General features: G+C 31.2%; 1 protein-coding gene across 1 annotated transcript in view; it reads right to left on the bottom strand.

Moving 5' to 3' along the window:
- Window positions 1-25,351, bottom strand: part of LOC132732997 (neuronal acetylcholine receptor subunit alpha-10-like) — a 51,713-nt gene that overhangs the window by 13,320 nt on the left and 13,042 nt on the right. The window contains exons 2-4 of the mRNA XM_060719555.1: window positions 10,159-10,442; window positions 9,570-9,684; window positions 8,846-9,012 (exon numbers count right to left, since the gene is read on the bottom strand). Of these exons, the coding sequence (XP_060575538.1) occupies window positions 8,846-9,012; window positions 9,570-9,654 (252 nt within the window). The 5' untranslated portion in view covers window positions 9,655-9,684; window positions 10,159-10,442. The remainder of the gene's footprint in view (window positions 1-8,845; window positions 9,013-9,569; window positions 9,685-10,158; window positions 10,443-25,351) is intronic.

Raw genomic sequence — 25,351 nt, 5'->3', positions numbered from 1 at the left:
TAAGAAGTGCGCTTTAACTCCCTTGGAAGTTCATAATTTCTTTTTCTTAGATTTGTTGTTTGATGTTACTTTAAAGCAGATTACCTACTTAAGGAAACCAAGCAAAACTGATTTTGCTGGGACTGAATAAAATGTTCAGAAAAGCAAAACAAGATTACCGTTTATTTTACATGTAAATTAATTCAATTAGTTTTGCATTATTATTGATATAAAATGATTTCAAAGGTCCGTTGATTTCAATTTCGTTATAATTGTTATACAATGAAGTAGAAAGTCCATTCAATAGATAAACTTTACGTTATAATTTCATTTAAATAAATTTAAAAGTCCATATAATGTTTAATACATAATGGCCGTGTAAGATATACTTTGTGTAAATATGAATCTAAAAGTCAATTTGACATGTTATTTGTTTGCATATTATTTTTAAAATAATTAATTTAAAAGTCAATTTGACAAAAATGCACACGGTTGTACATTTAAATTCACTTCATATTAAAGAAATTGTTACAATATCTATACAACCATGTTTGCACTTTCCATTTTAATGTATACACAATTCGAAAGTGTAAGTTTTGTCTCAATATCAATAATATAAAATATAACCTGTAGACTCAACGAAGATAAATTAAATATGTCGAACTTTTAAAGCTTATTTTGAAAGTAGGACCTAAATACATTTTTTCAGTCGGATGTTTCTTTTTTAAAACAGTTCATGGTCGTTTCTTATGTTTATAATTCACTCATCCTCTTTGGCAACTTTTGTTTTATTTTCCAAGGGCGCCTCTATTCTACAAAAAATTAATGTGTACTTACTACAGAATATCGTAATTATTTTACTTAATCCTACTATTTAGTTGAATGTTGAACGATAATCAGGATAATTCAACAATGGAATACAAAGGGATTGCAATTAAATTTTCTGTGTTATGCCACTATGTCTCTAGGAATCGGTTGGAGTTCTGCAATTTACAGTCGGAAGAATTTGATATTCTACAATATTGTTTTCGTAAAATTTCAAGAAAAAAAAGAAGAAAATATGAACCGTAAACGTAAGTCTGTACTCACATTAAACAAATATTTCAACTATTTTAGCCAAGTTCTGGTTCCTTCAGACGAAACAATTGTTTTGACGTTGAACATATAGACGATGGACAACTCAAAGACAATTTTCAAACTCAGTTTGATTGTTTCGTTTCATTTTCTAGAACTTACTATAATTTTGTCAATATTTCTTTTTATTTTGGTTCGAGTGAAGGTAATGGAACAAACGGTCCTAGAATTAAATCATAATTGATAAGATGCAGAACACACTTAATAAGATAAGCAGATTAGTTTCAGCTATATGACTTAATTCAATATTTTTAAATGAAGTGCATAATGGGAACTGAAATATTAAACATGGAAACAATTGTTTCATAAGTTCATTTTGGTAGAATACGTGTTCTCTTACATAAAGGTTTAAAATATCAACAACTCTTACACATAATTTGTCATTCTTTTGATATTTTATCAGTGTATCATATATGATACAAACATAAGATATATATAATTCAAGGCTTACTAAGGTAAACTAAGTTGAACGTTTTATGGCAAGCAGAATTACAGCGTTCTTTTGAAATAATTCTTTAAAGTTATGCTAATCTTAAGAACGATATTAAAAGAGTTCATTGAACTCACCTAATTTATGTTTCAAGCTTATTCCACAGAAGATGAAATATCCGTTGTATTAGTACATATAAATGAAAGGGTTTGAGAATTACCTTCATAAGTCGACCTGATTTTTTGTTTGTGTTTGTTTTGTAATAGAAAGAGCATCGAAACACGAGGCAATCTGATTTATACGTATGGGCGTAGCAACGAAGTATTAATCAGATTGCCGAAAGTTTTCGTGTTCTTTCTCTTTTGGATCATACTCAAACAGAAAAACACGTTCCCTGACGTTCACAATATGAAACCCCAGAAAAAAGTAATCAATGATTGAGCATCTGAATGTAATATTTCTTTCGCTTTCCCTTAATCTGTCATTACAATAAGTAAATCCAGCAAAAATGAGCCAATCAAAGGGCATAGTAACTAATACCTGCATTCAAGTTAACGCACTATACATGTATATGTATGCATACGATTTAACTCTGACACATTTTCAACAGAAAGGTACCAAAACTATGATACAAGAAAGTTAAATTTGATGGTATGATTATAGTCTGAATGAATAAAAAAAAGCAAGCTGTTAAAGTCATCATGTAATTTTTAATAATGTTTTAATTAAACATCAAAGATTATTTAAAATGTATTTAACTACACTGATTTGTAGTGGAGCTGATAAAAAGAAAAGAAGAGAAATGAAAAAAGAAAAAAAAAAGAAAAGAGAAACAAAATAAAACAAGAGCTGTCACACAAAATTGACGAAAGGTAAGGTTTCGTAAGTATTGCAGAAAGGTATTATGAAAGGAAAAGAGAATCGAAGAAACCAATTGCGAAATGAAATGCTATTCATAGCAAACTTAATAACCTCTGATCCCTTTCAAAATTCCATTTTATTTAGTTCCACCTATTGTTTTCTCGTTTAGGGCACACATATACTTGGGGTCTATATGCCGCTTTTCATGGAATGGCACTGACATGTCACATTGAAGGTTCCATAATAACCGCCATATGAACACATCTGTGGATGTTTCAAATTCAAAATTGTACCAGTTCAAGTTAAATAATGAATTCTGCTTAAGCCGGTGCTAGGGGCGTGGACAATAGTTCAGGTTCAATCAAACCGAGTCTGCAATATTTTCAATTTCCCGTGTTTGGCATTCTTTAGGGATTCTTATTTTCTCTATGTTACCACCTTGAGCTTTCAGGTAAGAACATGGGTATTTTATCTGGATATGGAAGACATTTATATCAAGTTATTTTAAAATCCTTCAATGCATGACAAGTGTTATGTAAGTAGGAACGCACAGACGAACAAACAGACAGTCTGTGCGATTTTAATAAGCACCCTTCGTGGGCATGAGCAAAAATTATCGGCCCAAAGCTACATCAATACACCTTTGTTTCCCTACACATGCATGTATTATATTAAGGTTTTTTTGAATAAAATCTTGAAAACATTTGGTCAGACCAACATATTTGACCTATCTACCTTCTTTATGAAGATTTCATGCACTATTATTACATTATTACATACACATGTGTAGTACACTTATCTTAAATTATGATTGTATGATAAATCATTTGAAAATACATTACAATTATTACACGCCTAGTACGATAAGATGCAATAAAGATTATTGCAACTGATTTGAGGCATTATGCTTCTGTATGTTGATACAATCTAAAGGCTTAAACTTTTGTTTAACAAAAAATATGAAAAACATGAAATAAGTTATTGGGTTGTAAATTCATATTATCTTTGTTGCACTTTTCCTAGAGCGCCTGTATTCTTAAGAAGTGAATTTTAACTCCCACGGAAGTTCATAATTTCTTTTTCTTAAAATTTGTATTTTGATGAAACGATGAATATGATCAGTTAGGAAACTGATTTGTTTATGGGAAAATTAAAATTGCAGGAAAACCAAAACAAGCTCACTGTATCAGCTAGCCTTTTTTACATGTAAGAATAATGTTAATTGTACATTATATAAGCGTTACAAGTGTTAAAATGATAATTCAAATGCGCGTTAATTAATTTATCACATAAAAATTCAAACATTGTGTGCTGTTAGGACGATATAAAATATATACGAAGAAGCATCAATAAATTCGTATACTAATTCAAAAGCGTCAAAACTACTAGTCCGTTTAAAAGGATACTTTAAATACTGTGAAAACAGATTATTCCAAATTGAATCTTACTATGTACAAAACTTTGATGTCATCACTTATTACGTCATAAACCGTAAATGAAGTCACGTTTTGGGCATCCGTTCGAAAATGGCGTCACACAGCGTCAACGAACAACGCATCGTTATAAAGTTTCACACAAAATTCGGAAAGTCTTTTTCCGATACTCGTAAAGATTTGCAAAAAGTTTACGGAGAGACTGTTCTGTCAAAAGGTGCCATTTCAAAGTGGATGAAGCAGTTTAAAGATGATAAAGGGGCAACTGAAGACGACAGTCATGCAGGTAGACTAGTGACTGTAACAGATGAAGAAACAGTGGCTGCCATTCAAAAGTACATACTCCGAGATAGACGAGTAAGTGTGAAGCACGTGGCAGATAAGGTCGTTATTATATATGGTACAGCTTAGGGCATTATGATTGATAGATTAGGAATGCGACGCGTTTAAGAAAGATGGCTGCTTCGTTTGTTGACGTCGGAGCAGATGGGGGTAAAGGTGAAAATGTGTCAGTAGTACGACAGGAGGTATCGTAAAGAAGGCGATTACTTTTTATATCGAGTGATAACATGTGATTATACGCGGATTCACTTTTTTTGAACCGGAAAGCAACGTCAGAGATCTGTCTGGAAGCATCCTTCCTCCCCTTCCCGATAATTTCCAAGTCAGCCGGGAAGGTTATGGCCATTATAATCTGTGATACAAACGGTGTAGAGCTAAACCACTTTTTTTTCCCTATGAAAACGACAACCACCGGGAACTATTATGCCCCCTATCGGCAGCCAATTTGTCATGTGATCAGGTTATTATGCATGACTTCTGACCCAGTGAACAAGAAATTAATAGTGGTTATCTAGTATCTACTGGCCATGACTAGTCACAAGGTAATAATTATTGTGACCCTGTAGGTTGTGTGCAGCAATAAAAGTTATTAAAAATCTTACCAAATAATGTATACATAAATTTTATGAATCACATAGGCCTCATTAATGACAGCCAAGTTGTTATATTACATAAGACCTTCAAATGTGTATACCAAAAGCACATAAAAATATCAACCAAGGCAACTTGAGTTGTCGAGTTATTGGTCAGAAACAGTCATTTAATACAAGGTCACTATGACATTGACCCATTGACCCCAAAATCAATAGGGGTCATCTACTGGTCATGACCAATCATCATATCAAGTTTGAGGTTCCTAGGCCTAAGGGTTCTTTAGTTATTGATCGGAAACCGTTTTTACCTACAACGTCAATGTGACCTTGACTTTTGACCCCTTGACCCCAAAATCAATAGGGGTCATTTGCTGGTCATCACCAATCACCATACCAAGTTTGAAGTTCCAAGGACTAAGGGTTCTTTAGTAATTGATCAGAAACCGTTTTATCCTACAAGGTCAATATGACCTTGACCTTTGACCCAAAAATCAATAGGGGTCATTGCTGGTCATGACCAATCATCATACCAAGTTTGAAGTTCCGAGGCCTAAGTGTGCTTAAGTTATTGATCGGAAACCGTTTTTACCTATAAGGTCAATGTGACCTTGACCTTTGACCCCTTGACCCAAAAAACAAAAGGGGACATCTGCTGGCCATGACTAATCATAATATCAAGTTTGAAGTACCTCGGCCTAAGCGTTCTTTATTTATTGATCGGAAACCGTTTTCACCTACAAAGTCAATGTGACCTTGACCTTTCACCCCTTGACCCCAAAATCAATAGGGGTCATCTGATGGTCATGACAAATCATCATACTAAGTTTGAAGTACCTAGGCCTAAGCTTTCTTTAGTTATTGATCGGAAACGGTTTTTACCTTAAAGGTCAATGCGACCTTGACCTTTGATCCCTTGACCCCAAAATCAATAGAGCTTATCTGCTGGTCATGACCAATCATCATACCAAGTTTGAAGTTCCTAGGCCTAAGGGTTCTTTAGTTATTGATCGGAAGCCGTTTTTACCTACAAGATCAATGTGACCTTGAACTTTGACCCCTTGACCCCAAAATCAATAGGGGTCATTTACTGGTCATGACCAATCACCATACCAAGTTTGAAGTTCCTAGGCCTGAGGGTTCTATAGTTATCACTCGGAAACCATTTGGTCTACGGACCGACAAGTGCAAAGCGATATACCCCCTCTTCTTCGAAGTTTTTGTTTGTTTGTTTTGGGTTTTACGTCACATCAACACAGTATAGGTCATATCGCGACATTCCAGCTTTTACTGGTGGAGGAAGACCTCATGTGCCCTTCCGTGAATTATTTCAGGCACGAACGGGCACCTGAGTAGAACCACCGACGTTCCGTAAGCTAGCTGGATAACTTCCTCACATGAAAGAATCCAAAGTCCCTGTCGGGATTCAAACCCACAGCGGTGAGGGGCAAGTGGTTTGAAGTCAACGACCTTAACCACTCGGCCACGGACGCCCCTCTTCTTCGAAGTGGGGGCATAATAATATTGTTTGCAATTGTGGAATGACAAGTATCATATTTCTTCGAAAGAAAAGTGGTAGCATTTCATTTCTTGAATTTTCCGGTTCATCTTCACGAATTTTCAATTTCATCTGCATGATTTAAACATACAGAATTCACGCATTTGCAATTTCAAAATTCATGAATACACAATTTCATCTCATTGAAGATGAAATCTTGAATTCGTGAAATTGAAATCGTAAAAATTAAAAAATGAATTTATGAAGTTGAAATGTCCCACTGGTCTTTCGTATGTTTCGGGCATGTCTTAAAATTCTTTATCTTGTCTATTTACATCTACATCTACATCTGTACGTTAAACTGTCAAACTTGACATGAATTTAACGGTGCACTAGAAAGAAGATTAAAGAGAAATAAAAATAGGATAGAAAGAAAAAGGACACGGACACACTTTTTGCCAAATAGAAATTAAAAAGAAAAGAAGTAGCAGAAAGTAGTTGTACACAGTTACTTTTCTAGGCAAGACCAATCTTGCTTCCGTGGCGGTGCCCAGGTCCGAGACCCTGCTGGCATAGCTCCAGCCCTTCATTTGGCGGTAATTCGTAACTGTGCATGGAAGTCCCCTTAGAAGGTTAGTCTAGAGAGCTCATTCTTGAAGGATGTCAAAGAATGAGCCTCAGCAATAGGTGTTCCTTATGAGGAATACAACGAGGAAAGAAGCTGGACGTTGATTGATGCAGGAATCGGGTACGGTATGGCGACATTGGTCTGGGTTTAAATGGTGTTAAGAATTTGCCTGGATCTATCTCTACAAGTTGATGGATGATTTTGTAAAACATAATGAGTTTGATTTTTTGACGGCGGTTTCCAATGTTTCCCAGTTTAGATGATGTAGCATATCTGAGACGCTGCTGGTGTTATGGTACCTGTTTGTAGTGAAGCGTGCTGCTCTTCTTTGACCATTACTACTTTATGTATGAGGTTTTTGTGATAAGGGTTCCAAATAGTGCAGCAGTTTTCTAAGTAAGACCGAACAAGAGATATGTAGGCTTTTGTCTTAGTTTCACAGCTTGTGTTTCTCAGATTACGTTTTAGGAAGCCTAGTATGTTGTTAGCTTTTTTGGTGATCTTGTCAATGTGTTGTTTCCAGCCAAGGTCTGATCCTAAGTATTTTGATGCATGTGATATTTTTTTTTCATTGAACAAAGTTATTGTCAAAGTAAGTTCGCATCGAATATGATATAATATGATAAACAAGATCAACAAGGAAAGGCGGCGTTCAATGAACGCAACCCCCACATGACCAGCAACAAGAACCAGTGGCAAGGAGCCCAGGCAAACCCCAAACAAGAAAAAAAAAAACAGGACAGGGCACAAATCTATTTTTGCATTTTTATACAATTATGTGTATACTTTCTTTATGAAATGTACATAACTTTCGAAAGTGCAAGTTTGTCTAACAAACGGAATTAAGCAGCAGGTCTACGGTAAATAAAGCCATAATGCAGTTTAATAATAATAATAATTAGAACTTTTTATCATAGATGATTGAGAGTTCACTTGAGTGGCAATATATAACTGACGGCAAGTTACCAGTAATGATATCTTCCAAACAAACTAAGTAAATACATCATTTAACAGGTATCAAATTGTAGAAATTAGAACAGGTGCACATAACACATCCTTTCAAACTGATTTCTAGCATAGAATTTACATGTGAGAGTATGCTTGAAATATATCATGCGATTGAAACATATAATGTACTGATTTTATGAATTAATTATAAAAAAGAAGAAATAAATAAATAAAAAAAAATACCGATTGAAAATAAAAGTGCATATAAACAATCGATAACAAGATGTGTTCTCTGTTAAATCAGGATCTTTCTCTGTAAAATCAATCTCTTATTTGTTATTAAACAATGCCTTAATTAAAAGCTTATGAAACTCGGACCTATTTTCAAATATGAGCAGTAGATTTTTACCTTGACACCGGGAACGAAATATTTCCAAATTACCTTTGCAAATCTATAAAATTGTTACTTTTTAAAGTAGAAAAAATATTGATATGTAGCCAGGATCTGTTTATACGATTTAACAAAACATTATGCTATAATTTGATATTTGAACAGTGATGTTCTATGCCAGATCACGGTCAATAGAAAACCTAATCACATGATTCAACCGAGACATCTTTTTTCTTAAAATTGGTACGACTCCAGTCCATTCTATTTGAAAGACCATGGTTGAATATTGAAAACATGCTTGCTTTTCACGTGCATTATGTATATAATTTGATGTTGTATAAACAATAATCGTGCAGTGTATACGTTAATAAAAGTTCTGTTCTGTTATGTGATATATGTTATCAAATTTTTGGTGTGGATGAATTTTACTGATTATTCTGATTAAAAGTAAAGATGTCGAGACGAATGTTTGAACGTGTGTTCAGAACGACGGAGACAAACATATGCATAATCAGGTATACAAATTAAGACAAAAACAAAATGTTCTTTGATATATCGATGCAAGAGTGTGGCATAAAACACAAACGCTAGAATTAACTTTTAGTACATACCAAGCCAATGATCTGATTAAGGTGTAAAGCAAATTGAACAACGAGAACTGTCGAGGAATTCCGAACTGGACGAACGGATTTCTCGTAACCATCCATCAAGTATTCATAAAGTCTTTGTTCGTCTGGGATAGAGGTCGGATAATCATCAAACGTGTAAGATATATTCCCTGAAATAAAATATCCGATCAAATAACTCATATCGTAATTATCAAATCATCATAGAAATGAGCATATATTATTTTCTCAAGGGAAATTACTTTTTTGTATTAATCATAAAATGTTGACCCATTTATATATCTATACATTGTAAAATCCTTATGAAAAGTTCTTCCTCCTCAATAACATTCAAAACATGCAAAAGACAGAACAAAATTAATAGTAATAGATTTTAAACATGAGTTATCTGATTTCAAGAAGACTAGTTCACTGATATTAATTCCCAATCAATCAATCAATCAATCAATCAATCAATCAATCAATCAATCAATCAATCAATCAATCAATCAATCAATCAATTAATCAATCAATCAATCAATCACCCAATCACCCAATCAATCAATCAATCAATCAATCAATCAATCAACTTGTTTATAAATTTATAATAATGATAATGTCGAATAAAAATAGCTGTAGCAAAATAAACGCATATAGAATGTTTTAATTACCACTATGAAAACATCTATTTTCTATTGTAATAAAGATGTATAGCTTATATGATGCTTACCGTTTATATGTGACTGCGTTAAATGTGCTAAGTAAACAATAGCGACACATTTCAGCAAAAAGACAGGGTGCTCGTCAGCCATCATTCCTGTTAAAAGGCAAATTCAGCAACTCTTCTGTAAAATAAAGTGTAAACGTATTAGTTATTAATGATAAAAACATAGTTAAGAAGATATTTATTCTTCTACTTGAACGTAATTTTAATACAAATTACATTCAAAGGAATAATGAATCAAAGTAATACATAATATTATATTCTCATTTTACTACATTTGACAATGATAGTCATATAACAATTTCTTAGTTTCAGGAATTTAATTTCTACAACATCCTCAGCATATTAGTTATTGTTACCCCTCCTTTAAATTAAACATAACAGTAACGGTATCAATGGTACTAAGCAAGTGACCCTTATTTTCGAACCACTATACCAATAAGTAAATACCAATCAGGCACAACATTTGTTGCTGGTTCTCGTTCGAATTAAAATAAACACCATTGAAGATGATAAATTAACGAAAACCCCCAACAACATTCGCTTCTTCGTACAACCAGATAAAACTTGAGCTTACAATATCAAACATATATACCTTTGTATTAATACGTATGTCTTTGCATGTCAACTAATTTTTCATTCTTTATTCCGCTATGCCTGACAGTTAATTTCCTTATATCCACCGATCGGTCCTCCGATAGTTGTGATTTTCCATTAGCCTGTATTCATAAATTCTTGCTGTATATGCATCATTAATTCAGTACAGCAACTTGAATACGAGATTTTCCTTCCGGTTGTCTCATACTTGTTTGGTCTATAATTACATAACTTTTCTATCAAGTCTTCTACTCAGCAATAAATAGACGTTCTGCACCCAATCTGAAAGAAAGTATAAAGTACGCTTTCACTTTTTGATTGATTAAATGAACACAAATCTTGAGTATTTATACCTCATTTATTCCTGAACTTCTAAGATTTATCCTGCCGATATATCACCATTAAGAAATAAAGCATGCTAGTTTCCATAGAAAATGCACGGTTTTCGCGTGTAGCAACTGCTTCAAAATTCAGAAACAGTGATTTAATACTGTTAAATGTTGACAGTTAATCAATTTATAACATTGTCAGCTTAAATTTGAATGCGTTTGTGTTATCCCATTATTCTTTTGTTCCGAAATAAATCAATATTAATTTTAGAATCTCAATTTGTAGGAGTAATTTGTGCATCCAAACAATTTGTATTATTCAACTTCATGAGCAAAGAAATCAAACACTACGTAGCGTCCATAAATCCGGTATTACCACTAAATTTTATTGCATGTTGAAAACAATTCATACAAACGCTTCTATCAACGTTTTTTTCTTTCACTCAGAAACAGAAATAAACTTTTTATGAGAGAAGAAAATTTGATCTCAAAGTTAGAACACAATTTTCCATACAAATAATATAAATAAAGATTATCTACTGGAACAGCTGTTCCTTGTTTGTATAGTGTATTCATTATAAATGATGTATCTCTATACTTTATTGATATTATGTCACTTAAAACTTTATCCTATAATGTACTATCAAAGGAAAATAAGAAAATGTATCCCAGCCATTTGATTTTCTAAAGTTTGATTAATTGTTATGTTGCATTGCATCTTTTATATAAAATTTGCTGACATCTGCAAAGCGGTGTTTCAGAAGTTGATTGTAAAATACAACTGTATTTAATCCATTAATAATATATTGAATATCAGTGAAAAGTTAATTCATTCTGAATGGTATTGACAATGTCATACCCAATCTAAACAATCTTGGTAAAATTAATGAGAAAATTAGTTTTTATGTATGTTTATAAGTTTAACGAAATGGGAGCTCCCTCAATAGCAATGGTATTAAAATGAATAAATGATCATTGTATACTCGCTTTTATTTATTCTGTTAATGGCATGTGACGCAAAATGTAACGTATGCCACCCATCTAGCACCGGCTTAAGTAGTATGCAATTTTCAATAGTTAAAGTATTGAAATAAATGATCCCAAAAGACCAAGAAAGTTTGACCCCTAATTTAAGTAGGTGATTACAGCTACCACAAAATACCTAAGCATAGTATTCACAGTGATGTTACCAGTGTTGTTTCGATGAGTTTGAAAGGTCTCATAAGCTCAAGTATGGTTCTTTTATTTTCTTTCATGAACTTTGATATAGCCTAGACCATAAACTAGTAAGATTAACGAATCATAACGTAACCGTGACTAATAATTAGAGATGGTATAAAAACATTTTGTTTAATATAATGTTAATTCATTAGATATGTTTTCGTGGTTGTACTCTGATCGTGCTATTTTGAGTCTGAATATGGACGGAATTAACATAATAATGTATTTCCTTTGTTTGAAATGTTTATACAAGATTTTATCACTCAATATAAATATCTCCAGCAAAATCGTTAATATTTCGTTCAATATTGATAGAAACAGTATTTCATGTTGATTGAAATCGCTTTCTTTTCTGCTTCTGCTTGTTTAAAACTATGTATGACAAATAAATAGAAATAAATGTGTCTTTCTAAAACTAGAATTGACAATATTGTAAATTCAAAGGTTATTGAATACATGAGACCCACCATCTATATGAAGACTTTCCAGCTTTACTGGCGGAGGAAGACCTCAGCTTGCCCTTTGACATTATTTCAGGCACAAACAAGCAACTGAGTAGAACCACCGATGTTCCGTTAGCTAACTGGATAGCCTTCTCACTGGCGCTTACGCAGCTCAAACCTACAGCGGTTTAAAGTCAAAGACCTTAACAACTAACCGCGGACATCGTAATGGATTTGACCTGCTTTATGATCTTAACTGGTGGCATTGGCAAGGCAATTTGGGTTGAAGCAGAATAATAGTTTAGAAGTTCGGGTCAGTTTTCATATGTATACTATTAGAGTATTTAAAATATATACTTTTTATTATATAATAAGTTACTATGAAGAAATGTTGTATAAACAAAGAATTCTAAATGAATTAAAATGTCAATATTATAATGCAATATCAAAAAAGTATTAAAAATTGACTGATATAACATTTGTTCATTTCATTTTAAATCTCTTTGCTTCGTTCAAGAAAAAATCTTCATATTACATTCACTGAACATGTGCCCCACATACTTATACAAAATGAAGGTTACACAAATAAATGTTGATATTCTTATTTGTTCAGATGTTCCGGGTCGAAAACTTCATGGTAATTGGTTTATTTAATTGACACAATTAACAATTAATATTACACCAACACACCACGTGTTACTAAGTGATAAAGTATGAAGATTATGAAATCAGTACGCTTTTCTAACGATGTTTTGGACCTATTCTAGTCGCGGACCAACAAAATTGGAGAGCTATCAAATATGGACGGACCCATTAACATTTGATTTAGTTGATTTCTTTGATCGATGGTTGTTGATCAATTAGGTGTCTTTCAAAAAACCCACAAAAAAAAAACAAAAAAAAACACAAAAAAAAAAAAAAACAACAAAAAACTAAAGTTTATACGTATGCATAGGTTCTGTTCATTTTCTTAACATCAATATATCGTATATTTTAATCTTATTGAAATTAAATTACTTTCTCTCGAATTTGTTTAATCATATTTTATTGCTTTTTTGTCTTTCTATAAAAAAAGTGCACGCAAACATATTTAGACAAAACATTAAGGAATAAATTGATAGTATTCACATGGATGCTGTTGATTTTTATAAAAGCTAAAAGGTCGGACCACAAGTTTTAACTACATAAGAGAGTTAACCATTCCCTCTCTCGAATTTGCAACTTTTTCATAAATAAAATGCACGTTTAAAATTCTTAATCATTTATTGAGTGAATTTGTGCATTAAATTCTTTAAAGTTGCACAAACCTATAATTAACCATTTTAACAGAATCATAATGGAAACATTTAGTTCCGTACAAAATATTCATGTATGAACTCTATCAATAAAAACCATAAATGTATTACACGTGAAAATCAGATAATACTATAATTACATTTCTTTACAATGAAAACATGAAATGTAATGTCTAGAGTACTTCAGCCACTGATTTATTCTATACACAGTGAAAATCTGACACGATCATCAAAATGCATTATTCGTACTTGTTTTTAAACATTAGACAATATGCACAAGGCTTTGACATGTATTATCGGATGATTATATTGTGGTTAATGTTGCATGATGGAAATGATTACCCCTATTTTGTTATCAAGTAGACTATCTAATGTGAAAGTTTTAACAATAATAAAGCGCATGTAGTTGAAATGGCCATGTTCGTAAATTTGTAACTACGAATGGTATTTTTTTGGGTTAATTATCGAAATATTGAAACATTTTATATTATTGCATTGATTCTGTTCCCAATTAATCAAATAGTAATCACACATTGATAGTATCCTGTGTCCGTCCTTCACGAAATAAAACACTTACCGTTTGCTAACATACAATGTTATACTATTCTTTTAAAATACCAAAGGCAAATCAGCATATTATGAAAACGATTAAAGCGGTTGTTGGATTATACACCTTGAAAATTATATTTTTTGTTTGATTTTTTTATACATAAACTTTGACGATTTAAAAGAAGTTATCAAAATGAACTACATCTATGCCAGGGAGATAATTTCAGATTATTTGATTTCAAGTATTTTGCTTAGATGTTTGTTTTTTGTTCATTATCAAAATTTCGAACCTGAAATTAAGCCTCTTAATCTCTTAATCTAAACAATTATCAATCAATTGACTGGCATAACACTTCAAACAAAATATCATTATAATCATTTTATTCAAGTCATTTGAAATTTCTGCCATAATTTATCAAATAAGTACCAGGTAAACGTTTTGGATTAACGGTTAAAGTACAGTAGCTACAATTTAATCTTAAACCTTTAGGGAAACTTTCAAGATACATATTAACTGAATAGCGAATGATCAGATGTTAGCCATAATATTAATGTGTATATTGGTTTGTTCTGGTTGTATGATTAGAACCTTTGCAACCAGCAGGCTATGTGTTTCTCTGTTAAAAAAAAAAACAAGAAAAAAAAATAATAATACATCATTGAGATATTAAGATATTTGATTGTAATTGAGGGAAAAAAGAGTGTGATAAAATTCGGAAAAAGTTTACTAAGACACAGACAGTCGTAGGTACTTATTGCAGTGAATATCCAAACATTCTTGAAATAAAATAGACAGGTTAAAATCATTTATAAATAATTTATTATGACACTCGTGTAAGACGCCTTTTATGATAGTCCAGCTAACAAAAATAATTGTATGTATAACACAACAACGCATTACAAAAACATTGGCAGCTATATTCTTTCATGGTCTCATGCACAAGTTTATGTCCTTTGATTGTGAATAAGTTTCATTTTTGACACTATCCTGGTTAGCGCTAAAATGATTTGACATAGCATTCTAACCATTTTTTTACTTTTCTCTGATATTTCCTAAACTTTTCTTATTTGTTTACCCTGCTAAAAAGACTTGTCACAGTTTGTGTCTAGATGTGATCATATCCTAAGACTTTTACAATGTTGCCTTAAAAAATTACATTTATTTGAATAATATATTCTTAAAAGTTACTTTATGTATGATGAAAATTATGGATTGAAATTTTCAGTATGCCCATTACTATATTCAATAAGGTATCGGGTCATGCGTCATTTATTTTGACCCAGATATCATTTCCACAACAAAAAAGTATTATCAACGTAACAAACTTCTTTCATATAATCGAATCTGGTTTATTTCTCATGTTCTGTTTTTTTTCTGAAACTCTGAAAACAATAAAAAGTGTCTGATGTTGTAGCCTCGTATAGCTTACAGATAAAGTATTGATAAATGTCAATCAACAGTTATGGTATAACGTTAACACATACATTCGAGACCAATAACAGACAATATAATACAAACCAATTACGTAAGCGAATGAAATATGATATGGAGCATTTCTAAGCAAAAGCTAATAACAGGTCATTTCGTCATTTCGATCGCCATACAGTTATCTGATCTATATTGATCAGTGATATTTATTATGAAATCCAATCATGTCCAAGTTTAAATGTTCAGTTCTGCTTAAACCGGTGCTAGGGGTCGTGGACATAAGATTACATTTACACATGAAGTCCACGGACATAATCAGTCAGAATATTTTCAATTTTGTCGTTTTGGGCGTCTTGTAAGTAAACGATTTTATCTATTTAATAAGGTTAACTATATGTTTAATATTTCCCGCATTAGTCAGACATTAACCTGTCTAAACGCTATAATACAGGCAGATAAATGTCTCTGTGAAATATAATCATTAATTGAAAAACATGTAAAACGCCCATGATCGTAACAATGTTATAATGTTGATATGCGTTGTATCTAACAATATTATAAAGTTAATAAAGTTAGAGTGCATGTCATAACTATGTTATAATCTGAGTGTCTGGTTATTTTCAAACATATATATTTTGTTTCTGAGCACTGAGTCTATAGGTCATGCAACTCTTCTGGGTTTTGTGCTTGAAGATTTTTTTAACATCAATGTATATCTAACAATTAAAATGTTTGTGCATTTATGCAGTGATGAGTATTTGTTGCATAACATGTGGCGATCCAACTAGTGCTAAGCCAGAATGGCTTACATATCTATTAGGTCTGGCGATGCTGAAAATTGTTGGCTGATAAATTTCATATTAAAATTGTATTAATACATGTACTATTGCTATTTCTCATCAAGACCTGTTTATTACAAAATTTAGCAAATTAAAAAAAAAAAAAATAAAAATTAATATAATAAAATATCACGTGAATTCGAATTATATGACAAAAAAAAATCTTTTTTTTTTTCATTTTTTTACAGGAAGGTAAAAAAACCTGTATGTGTCATTCGTAAAACTACTATGACAATGTACTACATGTATTAATTAACTGTAACATAAAGTTCTCATATCCTTACATGTTTATTTAAACATCGAGACCATTAAATGGATAAACAAATTTATTTGCAACATCTATAACAAGTTTTCTTTTTCTTTTCAGAAAATAATTTATTTCCTAAAGTTTACTTAAAAGTAATATTTCCCTGAGTTTTTTCTTATTTCCCTGACAGTTACAAGCTAGAAAATCAAACACATTACAACCTTTACTAATACAATCTAATTGTATGTGTTTATCGCTGAATCCCTGGAGAACATATTATTTTGCGGCACAATTATTGTGAATCAATATTAAATTATATACTTCACGAGAACCAAACGTGCCACTGTTTTTCTTATTGTTCTAAAACATTAAGCATGTAGCCGCTATGAAATTAAATGTTTTTAAGAATCTGTACCCATTGAAAGCTTTTTCTTTTATCCCAGAGTTTATTTCAGGATTCTTTCAATGATTCATATTCTTAAATTAATGAAAATATTACGATGGTTTTACTTTTCGAATGTCTTAAAACCGTTCCTGAAACCGCATGAACGTAGTCTATTAGAGGTTTAATGTTAATGTCTTTATAAACAACTTATCTTTAACTTGGAAACAGTCTTTTCAAAAAAAAAATATATATAGAAGTGATGTCAAAGTTTAATACAAACTGTTCAATGAAAATACTGTAATGAAACATAAGATATTCTGTATTAGGACAGATGTTACTATTATGTATAATGTATCATAACAACTGACATATCTGTATAATATATCTACGTGATATATCTACATAATATATTGAAATGGTACTTTAAACGTTATTCAATTAAGCGCTATCAAACTGGTAATAAGAAAATGAGTAAATAAATACCAGCTAATTATCTTTTCTTATTTTTTGATTAATTGACATGCTGAATGTAATTATAATACATTTGTTGATAGGCTGACATATGATGTTATGCTGAGATTCAGAAGCTGATAAAAAATACAGCTGTGTTCATAAATCAAAAATCATACAGCACCTTTTTGTTTATTCTTTCTAAATATTATTGTCAATTTATACATAAATAAGTTAGAAATTATAAAAATATCTTTCATGTTTTGTTTATATAGATAGAAAGGAAATTCCAAAAGAACGTCAAAAACGGCAAAACTGAAAATGTTGCAAGCTCGGTTTTATTCACCCTGTTTATGGACGGTACAAGTGCAAGCAAGCATTAATGCTCCCTAGCACCGACTTAAGTAAAACGCAACATTTAAATACATTAACGATGAAATATTTCATTAAGAAGCAAAGTAAAACACAATTTTAATTTGGTTTATTAATTCATCCACCCCTAAACGAGAAATTAAGAATGTCATAAAGCAATGATGACAAAAAAGCAATGATGACAAAAAAGTAAAACTGCAAATTCGCCTAATTATATAAATTAATGAAACGTGAAGCATTTGACATAACCTAGTGCCTGTTTAGGCAGTATTCAACCTTTAACACTAAATGCAGTATTCAACCTTTAACACTAAATGTTTTCGCATCAGGAATATATAACAATGCTGAAGTGAAGTGACAGACATCAACTTACAACTTCAAGCTTTTAATATGATAACAATGATAATTTGTTTTTAATGTAGTTTGTCTTAAGGTAAACTAATGTATATTTATTTCATTTTATCATCTGCTTCCTAGTACATTTATTATGTTTATAATTTGTTACAAGACTGTGATTCCAGTCAAACTGTATTAAAATTATTGAAATCTATATCTAGCTGTGATAATATCTTATTGAAAGCATTTATTTACACAGGATATGATGTTCATGTTTATATATTTATACCGAAATAAATCTTATCTAACATATGCTGACGTAAGTCAAAGTCTGCCATTGGGGAACCCCTAAATGGCATGAAAACAAAAACAAAACTTAAATCGTGAACTTTTCTTTCTTTCTTATAGTCAAAATATCTTTTAATTCTTTCTGAAAATCCAAATATGTATAAAAAAACATGTTGTTCATTCAACGATACTTTTGGCATAATTAGGACCAATCTTGTTTTTATCAAATGGTTAGGACAAGATCAAAATGCTTATTTGATTATTTGAGTTAAATCGGACATTTAGTGAAAGTAGAAACATGTTTTGTTAAACACAACTATGGAATATTATGAATGTATAATTTTTATATGTATGTTTGATTTTAATTCTATGTATATTCTTTTGTTATCATAACCTTATAGTCTATGAAACAAACAAATCTCGTTCGATTGAAGAAAAATAAAAGGTTTGTTTTGGAATTTGTTTATGATCATATAGACTCTACTGTGAGGTTGTTTCTTGCTTTCATTGCTTTGTTTGTCTTATCTACAGAGATATCTTTAATCGTGCATGTTTCGTTGAGTGTTGAAAGAAACTTTAAAGATAAAAACTGACCTTGCATCTGTTTTAATATGTGTATATTGTAGACAAATAAATGGAAATTCGAAATCAATCTGTCTTTCTAACCGCACGTTTATATCGACAGGAATGAATGTGTTCATTTGAAAAATAATTCAGTCTGAAACTTCAAAGATAAACAACTATTGAAACCATAAAATGATTGATAGAGTACAGTTTTTTTTATTTACAGACAACTCTTTATATATTTTATCGCAACAAGTTCTTGTCGTATGAAAGTGTGTTGATAAAAACCGAAATATTTTAGTAGTGATTCATACATGTGTACATAAGTTTAACCGGAATGGTTCCGATTTATGCATTGCTCTGCATTGTATTACTTTAAGCATAAACAACCATGAAATGTTTATTAATCATTACAAATGGAATATAAATATCTGATTAAATTAATTCATATTTTAGACCTTTATTTCTTAACAACGAAAGTTAAAAATAAATGCCTAAATACACTCGTCTGGCATAAAGCATTTTAATTCTTATCTTTTTCTGAGATTATCTGAACAGATATCGCACACACTCGTGCCAGTGAAGGTTAAACAAATATATTTAATCTTTTTATTTGTTCAGCTGTTAAAGATCGAGAATTAATTAATTGAAACGAATTTTACGATAATTGCGATGTTTATATAATTTTCATACACAACATCTGTAAAATTACCAAGTTTTGTCCATTTCTTCCTCAAATAAACGAAAATTGGTGTATAATAAACTCTTTGTTAAGAAGTTTTGCATGTTATATAACTGCGTATGTTAAAGATCCTGTATGTTTTGTGATTGATATTGTTACTGTGTGTATACCACACTTGCAAAAAATTATATATGTATATAATTATGCAAATAAAACAATTTTCAAACATCGAAGAATATGAAAAATGTGTACTGCAAATATTTGTGCACATTATATTATATGAATTACATGCATTCATTTCTTATTGGAAAATTTGACTTAGAATTTATAGAAAAAACTTCTTATTACCACCCTTTATTTACATGAAATGTTAAATTCGGTAATATCTTTATAAATAATGCTTATTGGAACTTACAATATTGATAAATCTTAATTTGAGCATCATATTTATGAAATAAAACCATAAAAAATGTGTTACAGGATCTCATATATTGCTTATTACTGCTTACACTTGGACATACAACCTATCGAAATCTTCAGTGTTGTTATCTTTTTTCTTGTCCTTCGGGATCATTAATTCCAACACTTTTAAGTGTTAAAATTGAGTACCTTTCAAGACGGTGCTGGGGTGGGGGGGCTTAGGGATGTTTTTTTATTATCTCTCATGTACAGAATCAATCAAACCCAGTCTGCAATTTTCATGAAATTTTGTTCCGAGGGATCACATTTTATCCAGGTTTTTATATCATATATTTTGCGCAACTAACTGAGCGATTATTTCTTCACATGCAGTGTTACATAGTTTCATATTTTCTCAGATCATAATCAGCATGTCATCCAAAAAATTTCATCATATGTTTCTATTCAATGTGCTGTACTTTGATTTCCTACACATATTCATTGTAGAATGAAAACATATCGCCTTGAATGAATAAATCTTCATAACTGAATTTTATATAAGTTAATATTTTAGTTTCTCTCTCTTTTAAATGTGTAGTTTATAGTCCTAGTTAAATTATCTTTAAAGAATACCTTTTTTATTGGCATTCGAACACGCTTACTCAAAAATCAAAATGTATATAAATAGCTGATAGTAAATGTACCCATTAGCATATTGTGAAAAATGGCCGTTTTCATTGAAAAGCCTCCTGTTACAAGTTCTAACTGCTATAAAACTATGAAAAATGCCTCAATACTGATTAAACTTGGCACATATATTTACTGAACCATAACATCTGTAACAACATGCTCAATCTTAAATTTCCTGTTACCATGGCAACGAGGGAACGTCTCAAAATTGCGAAAAATCACTATTTTGCATTGTTTTTTTCCCCATCAAAACTGATTTCCAAATGCTGCAACTCAATGCAATGAGATAGAGTAAAAGGCTTTTCAGCGTTGGTTACACGTCACCTTAAGATCGACCTGAGGCCATTTCTAGCCCGTCACATGTCCAAATTTTTTTTGGCGATGAGGCGGACTACAACCCCCACCAAACAGAAGGGGGCACATCCCGCTTCTGGCAACCCCCTGATGTATCATTTTGATGGGAGGCCGCGCCGAAAAAGTGGTAACTTTTTTAACAACATTTCTCAAACGAAAAACAGTGTTTGGGGCCTAGATATAATATATAGGGCATTTTTTCACTCAAAAAGGGGAGGTGTGCAAAAAGCCGTCAAAACACGTCTATATGAGGGTAAAGGTTAAATGACATTTTGCTTCAAATAGTATAACAGGTATAATCCTCTACTGAGATTAATGAATCCTTAGCCTTCTGACGGCAATTGTTTCTACCCATGCGATAAGTGCAGATGAAGTTGACCATGGCATGCACTGTTTGCTATTCAGTCATTTTTTGAAATTCTACATAAATACGATGAATGGTTTTGATCAGATTGAAAATGGAAATGGAAAAAGTTTATTTAAGGTATTAAACAGGTAAAAGGTTAATTGGAAAGGTTACAAGGGCACTAATCATGGTGTTCAATCTTTTCTTTATGACCATTTGCACTGTTTGAAAAAAGGAAAAAAAGAAAGATTTATCATGTCTAATTAACACTTTTATAAATTAAATCTACGAAACAAAACAATATCAATGCAAATGACTTTCTTGTCAAATGATTATGATTATCATAAGAAGATTAATTATGAGAATATAGTTCAAGAGATATACAGACATTGGTCTTAGTATAGGTGAACTGCAAGGGGAAATCGCATGATTCTTTTTAACATTAATTAGACAACATAAATCGGCCGAATGCAACTAGTTCAATTTAAGACGAAATTGCAAAGTCTTTCTTACGTAAATCATATAAAGCTATATATCAAATTGCAGCTAAATGACATAACCAGACGTTGACAATAACATTATTGTCCCCACTTAAGCCGTTTTTGATCAACAAACCGATATTTTGGATGGAATATCGTATTTTTGCTGGGTCCAACACAACCATGCAACCAGTCGCCACTCGATTTTCTACGTGTGAAAACGCAAATCCAAACCATGCCATTGTACCAACCCGCAATAAATCATTAAAACAAATCCCAACAATGTGCCTAGTCACTGTGGTCATATACATGTAAATGTAACTACACTTACAAAGTATCAAGAGAATGCCTAATATAAAACACCTGAAGTTCTTAAATAAATTTTTATTTGATACCACCGTGATGAGCGCTGCAAATCTTTTTTTACAACTATTTCCACTTTTATTTGTTTTTAAGTAAAATACGGTTCCCTCTAAAAAATCTTTTCCAGTCAATCCATTATTTCTGTGGTTTAAGGACTATTGTCAAGTTTGCATTTCAACAAACATATCTAATCCAGCTATGACTTTAAGTAACACATCGTGCTGTGGTTGCTTTTTAAATGTATGTTATCTTATTCTGTGGTTTAAAGTCTATTGTCAATTTGCTTTGAAAGCTGCTTGCCTCCAGATGAATCAAAATATTTCAAGAAAATCAAACATGAGTAAAGGTTCTATTGCATTACTAACGCAGTAATGGTTATTGTTGCATATTTTGATCTCTTGTTTTTGGTTATTAACATGGGTTGTAAGTGCTGTTTGCAATGTTTAAGTTATTTTCTTTGTTCACTGCACACTATTTTACTTTTTAATATATTTTCAAAATGTTCATGAAAAGTAGCATAAATCTGGAGGCATGCTGCTTTTAACAAACTCGCTTGTTTTAAATTATTGCAGGAATTACAAAATGAAATATATTCATCACTATGTTTCTTAGGAACTTGGATTATGTGTCAGATATATATGCTGACCTAAATATCATTTACATATACTGTAAATTTTATGTAACAATTCATTCACATAATAAGATCCGATTATTTTTATAACGACCACATACAATAAAATTGTCTGGTATTATAATGCTAACCATACCACACATTTGTCTGGTGATAATCAGTCAATTGGAATGATACATATTCTGTAGTACAAGTCCATACAAAGAAATTATGGAGAACATAACATAGTAGTCAGCCTGTTTTCATAATGACAAAAGCATGAAATGCTTGCGTTTTCAAGCAAACTGACATCAGAAGAATGTAAATAAGGACTTTCCTAGCATGAACTTATAAAATATATTTGTAATCTACGTTGAAGACATAACGTATTTTTAGAATCGAGAAATATTAAAGAAAATAAAGTGTAATGAAGTTATCCGCTGAAGTCTAACAAGTTGTAGCACCAGAGTGAGTCAGACATAAATCTAAATAGTGCAAAACCGTTAGATTACACTTTCTATTGAAGGAGAAGAAGAAGAAGAAGAAGAAGAAGAAGAAGAAGAAAAAGAAGAAGGAAAAGAAGAAGAAGTAGAAGAATAAGAAAACATGAAAAAAGACATGAAAATTCTGATCTTAATTTTGAATTTGTTATATGATAGACTTGTGGATATGTACTTTCTTGTACATCTTATGAAATGTAATCAATGAATTTCCAGCAACACATATTCAATATATCAGAATGTACTTTATTACAATGTTTTGATCACAATGTCTAGAAAACCGAATATCAATAGTGTCTGCTTTCTTTTCTCTCATCATTGAACTTTAAGATCATTCCCGCCTCTAGATTTTAAGCTTTATGATATAGTGTATTCATTATTTAAGTCAAGTCTTGCAAAAGAATGAATGCATGTGTAGAAGTTAAATTCAATTGTCAATATCTTTTTTAACTCTTTCAAAGCTTGAAGCAATATAGACGTGCCTACACATGCCTGTATCATCAATATTTTGACAGAAAAGCTTGCCAATCCATAAGATATTACCATGCTCTAGAAACCTTTTGTCCGCTGACATTCACATAGAAATCATTCAAACTAACAAAAAGCAGTAATGTATTCAAAGCAGGATATATATGTTACTCGAATACAGTTGAATGAACATACATATTACAAGAAACTATGTGAAATCAAACACTAGTATGAATGAAATTTAGCTTGGCTAAAAAGGATCATTTGGAACGTTAGTAATGTAAAACCCATAATCAATTGTTAACCATTAAAATGATTTTTTAGCTTACTTTTATGATCAACTATGTTTTGTATTATTTAAAGATTTACTTGATATCTAAAAACAAAGTAACTATGATTTACAATAACAATTAAAGATAAACCAATTATTTTGGAGTAGTTGTATAAAATTGTTTATTTGTTCTTTTTAGAAACCACAAGTATCTTCCTCAGTATGTAATTTTATTTCCATGGCAGACATGGCAGATATTGCGGATAGGAAATCAAAACAAAAATACAACCTTAATTAATACAATCTAATTGTATGTGTTTATCTTAGCCTCCCTGGAGAACATATCATTTTGCGGCACAAATATTGTGAATCAATATTAAATTATATACTCCACGTCAAACAAACGTGCCACTGTTTATTTCATTGTTCTCAAACATAAATTATGTAGCCGCGTTGAGATTACATGTTTTAAGGAAAAGGAAATTAATCAGTATCCATTGAAAGCTTTATTCAACATAGAGGAGTTTGTTTCAGGATTTCCTTCCATGATTTATATTTTTACATAGTGAAACTATTACGATGGTTATACTTTTCGAATTTCTGAAAACCGTTTGCACATAAATGATTTAAGATACAATTCTTTTACAAACAATCTATCTTTAACTTAGAAACAAAATGTTCAGGACAAATAATAGACCTGATCACAAATCATTTCAATGCAAATACTATAATTAAACACATATTCTGTTTAAAAACAGATGTTGATATTTTGTATAATGTATCATTAAAAATGACATATCTGTTTAATATATCTATATTACATATCTCTATAATATATTGAAATAATGTTACTTTATACGTATTTCAATTAAGCACTACAAAACTGGTAATAAGAAAATGAGAAAATAAATACCAGCTTTAATTTTGATTAATTGACATGTAAATATAATACATTTGTTGATAGACTGACATATGATGGTATGCTGAGATTCAGAAGCTGATTAAATTTACAGCTGTGTCCATAAATCCAATATCATATAGCACCTTTTTTGTTTATTTTCTTCTAATTAGTATTGACAATTTTATACATTACCGTACAACTAGTTATTAGCAAATTATAAAGATATTTGGCACGGTCTGTTTGTTCATGGAGAACAGAAATCTCCGAAGAACGTCAAAAACGGCAAACATGAAAATGTTGCAGGCTTGGTCTTGTTGACCTTGTTCATGTACGGTACAATTGCTAGCTACCATCCATGAACCGCCTAAAGCACAACTCACT

This window comes from Ruditapes philippinarum, unplaced genomic scaffold (genome assembly GCF_026571515.1).
Source record: "Ruditapes philippinarum isolate M1 unplaced genomic scaffold, ASM2657151v2 ctg1486_1_1_1_1, whole genome shotgun sequence".
Lineage (NCBI taxonomy): Eukaryota > Metazoa > Mollusca > Bivalvia > Venerida > Veneridae > Ruditapes > Ruditapes philippinarum.
Note: the sequence above shows the minus strand (reverse complement) of the source record. Positions and strands in the feature narration are given on the sequence as shown.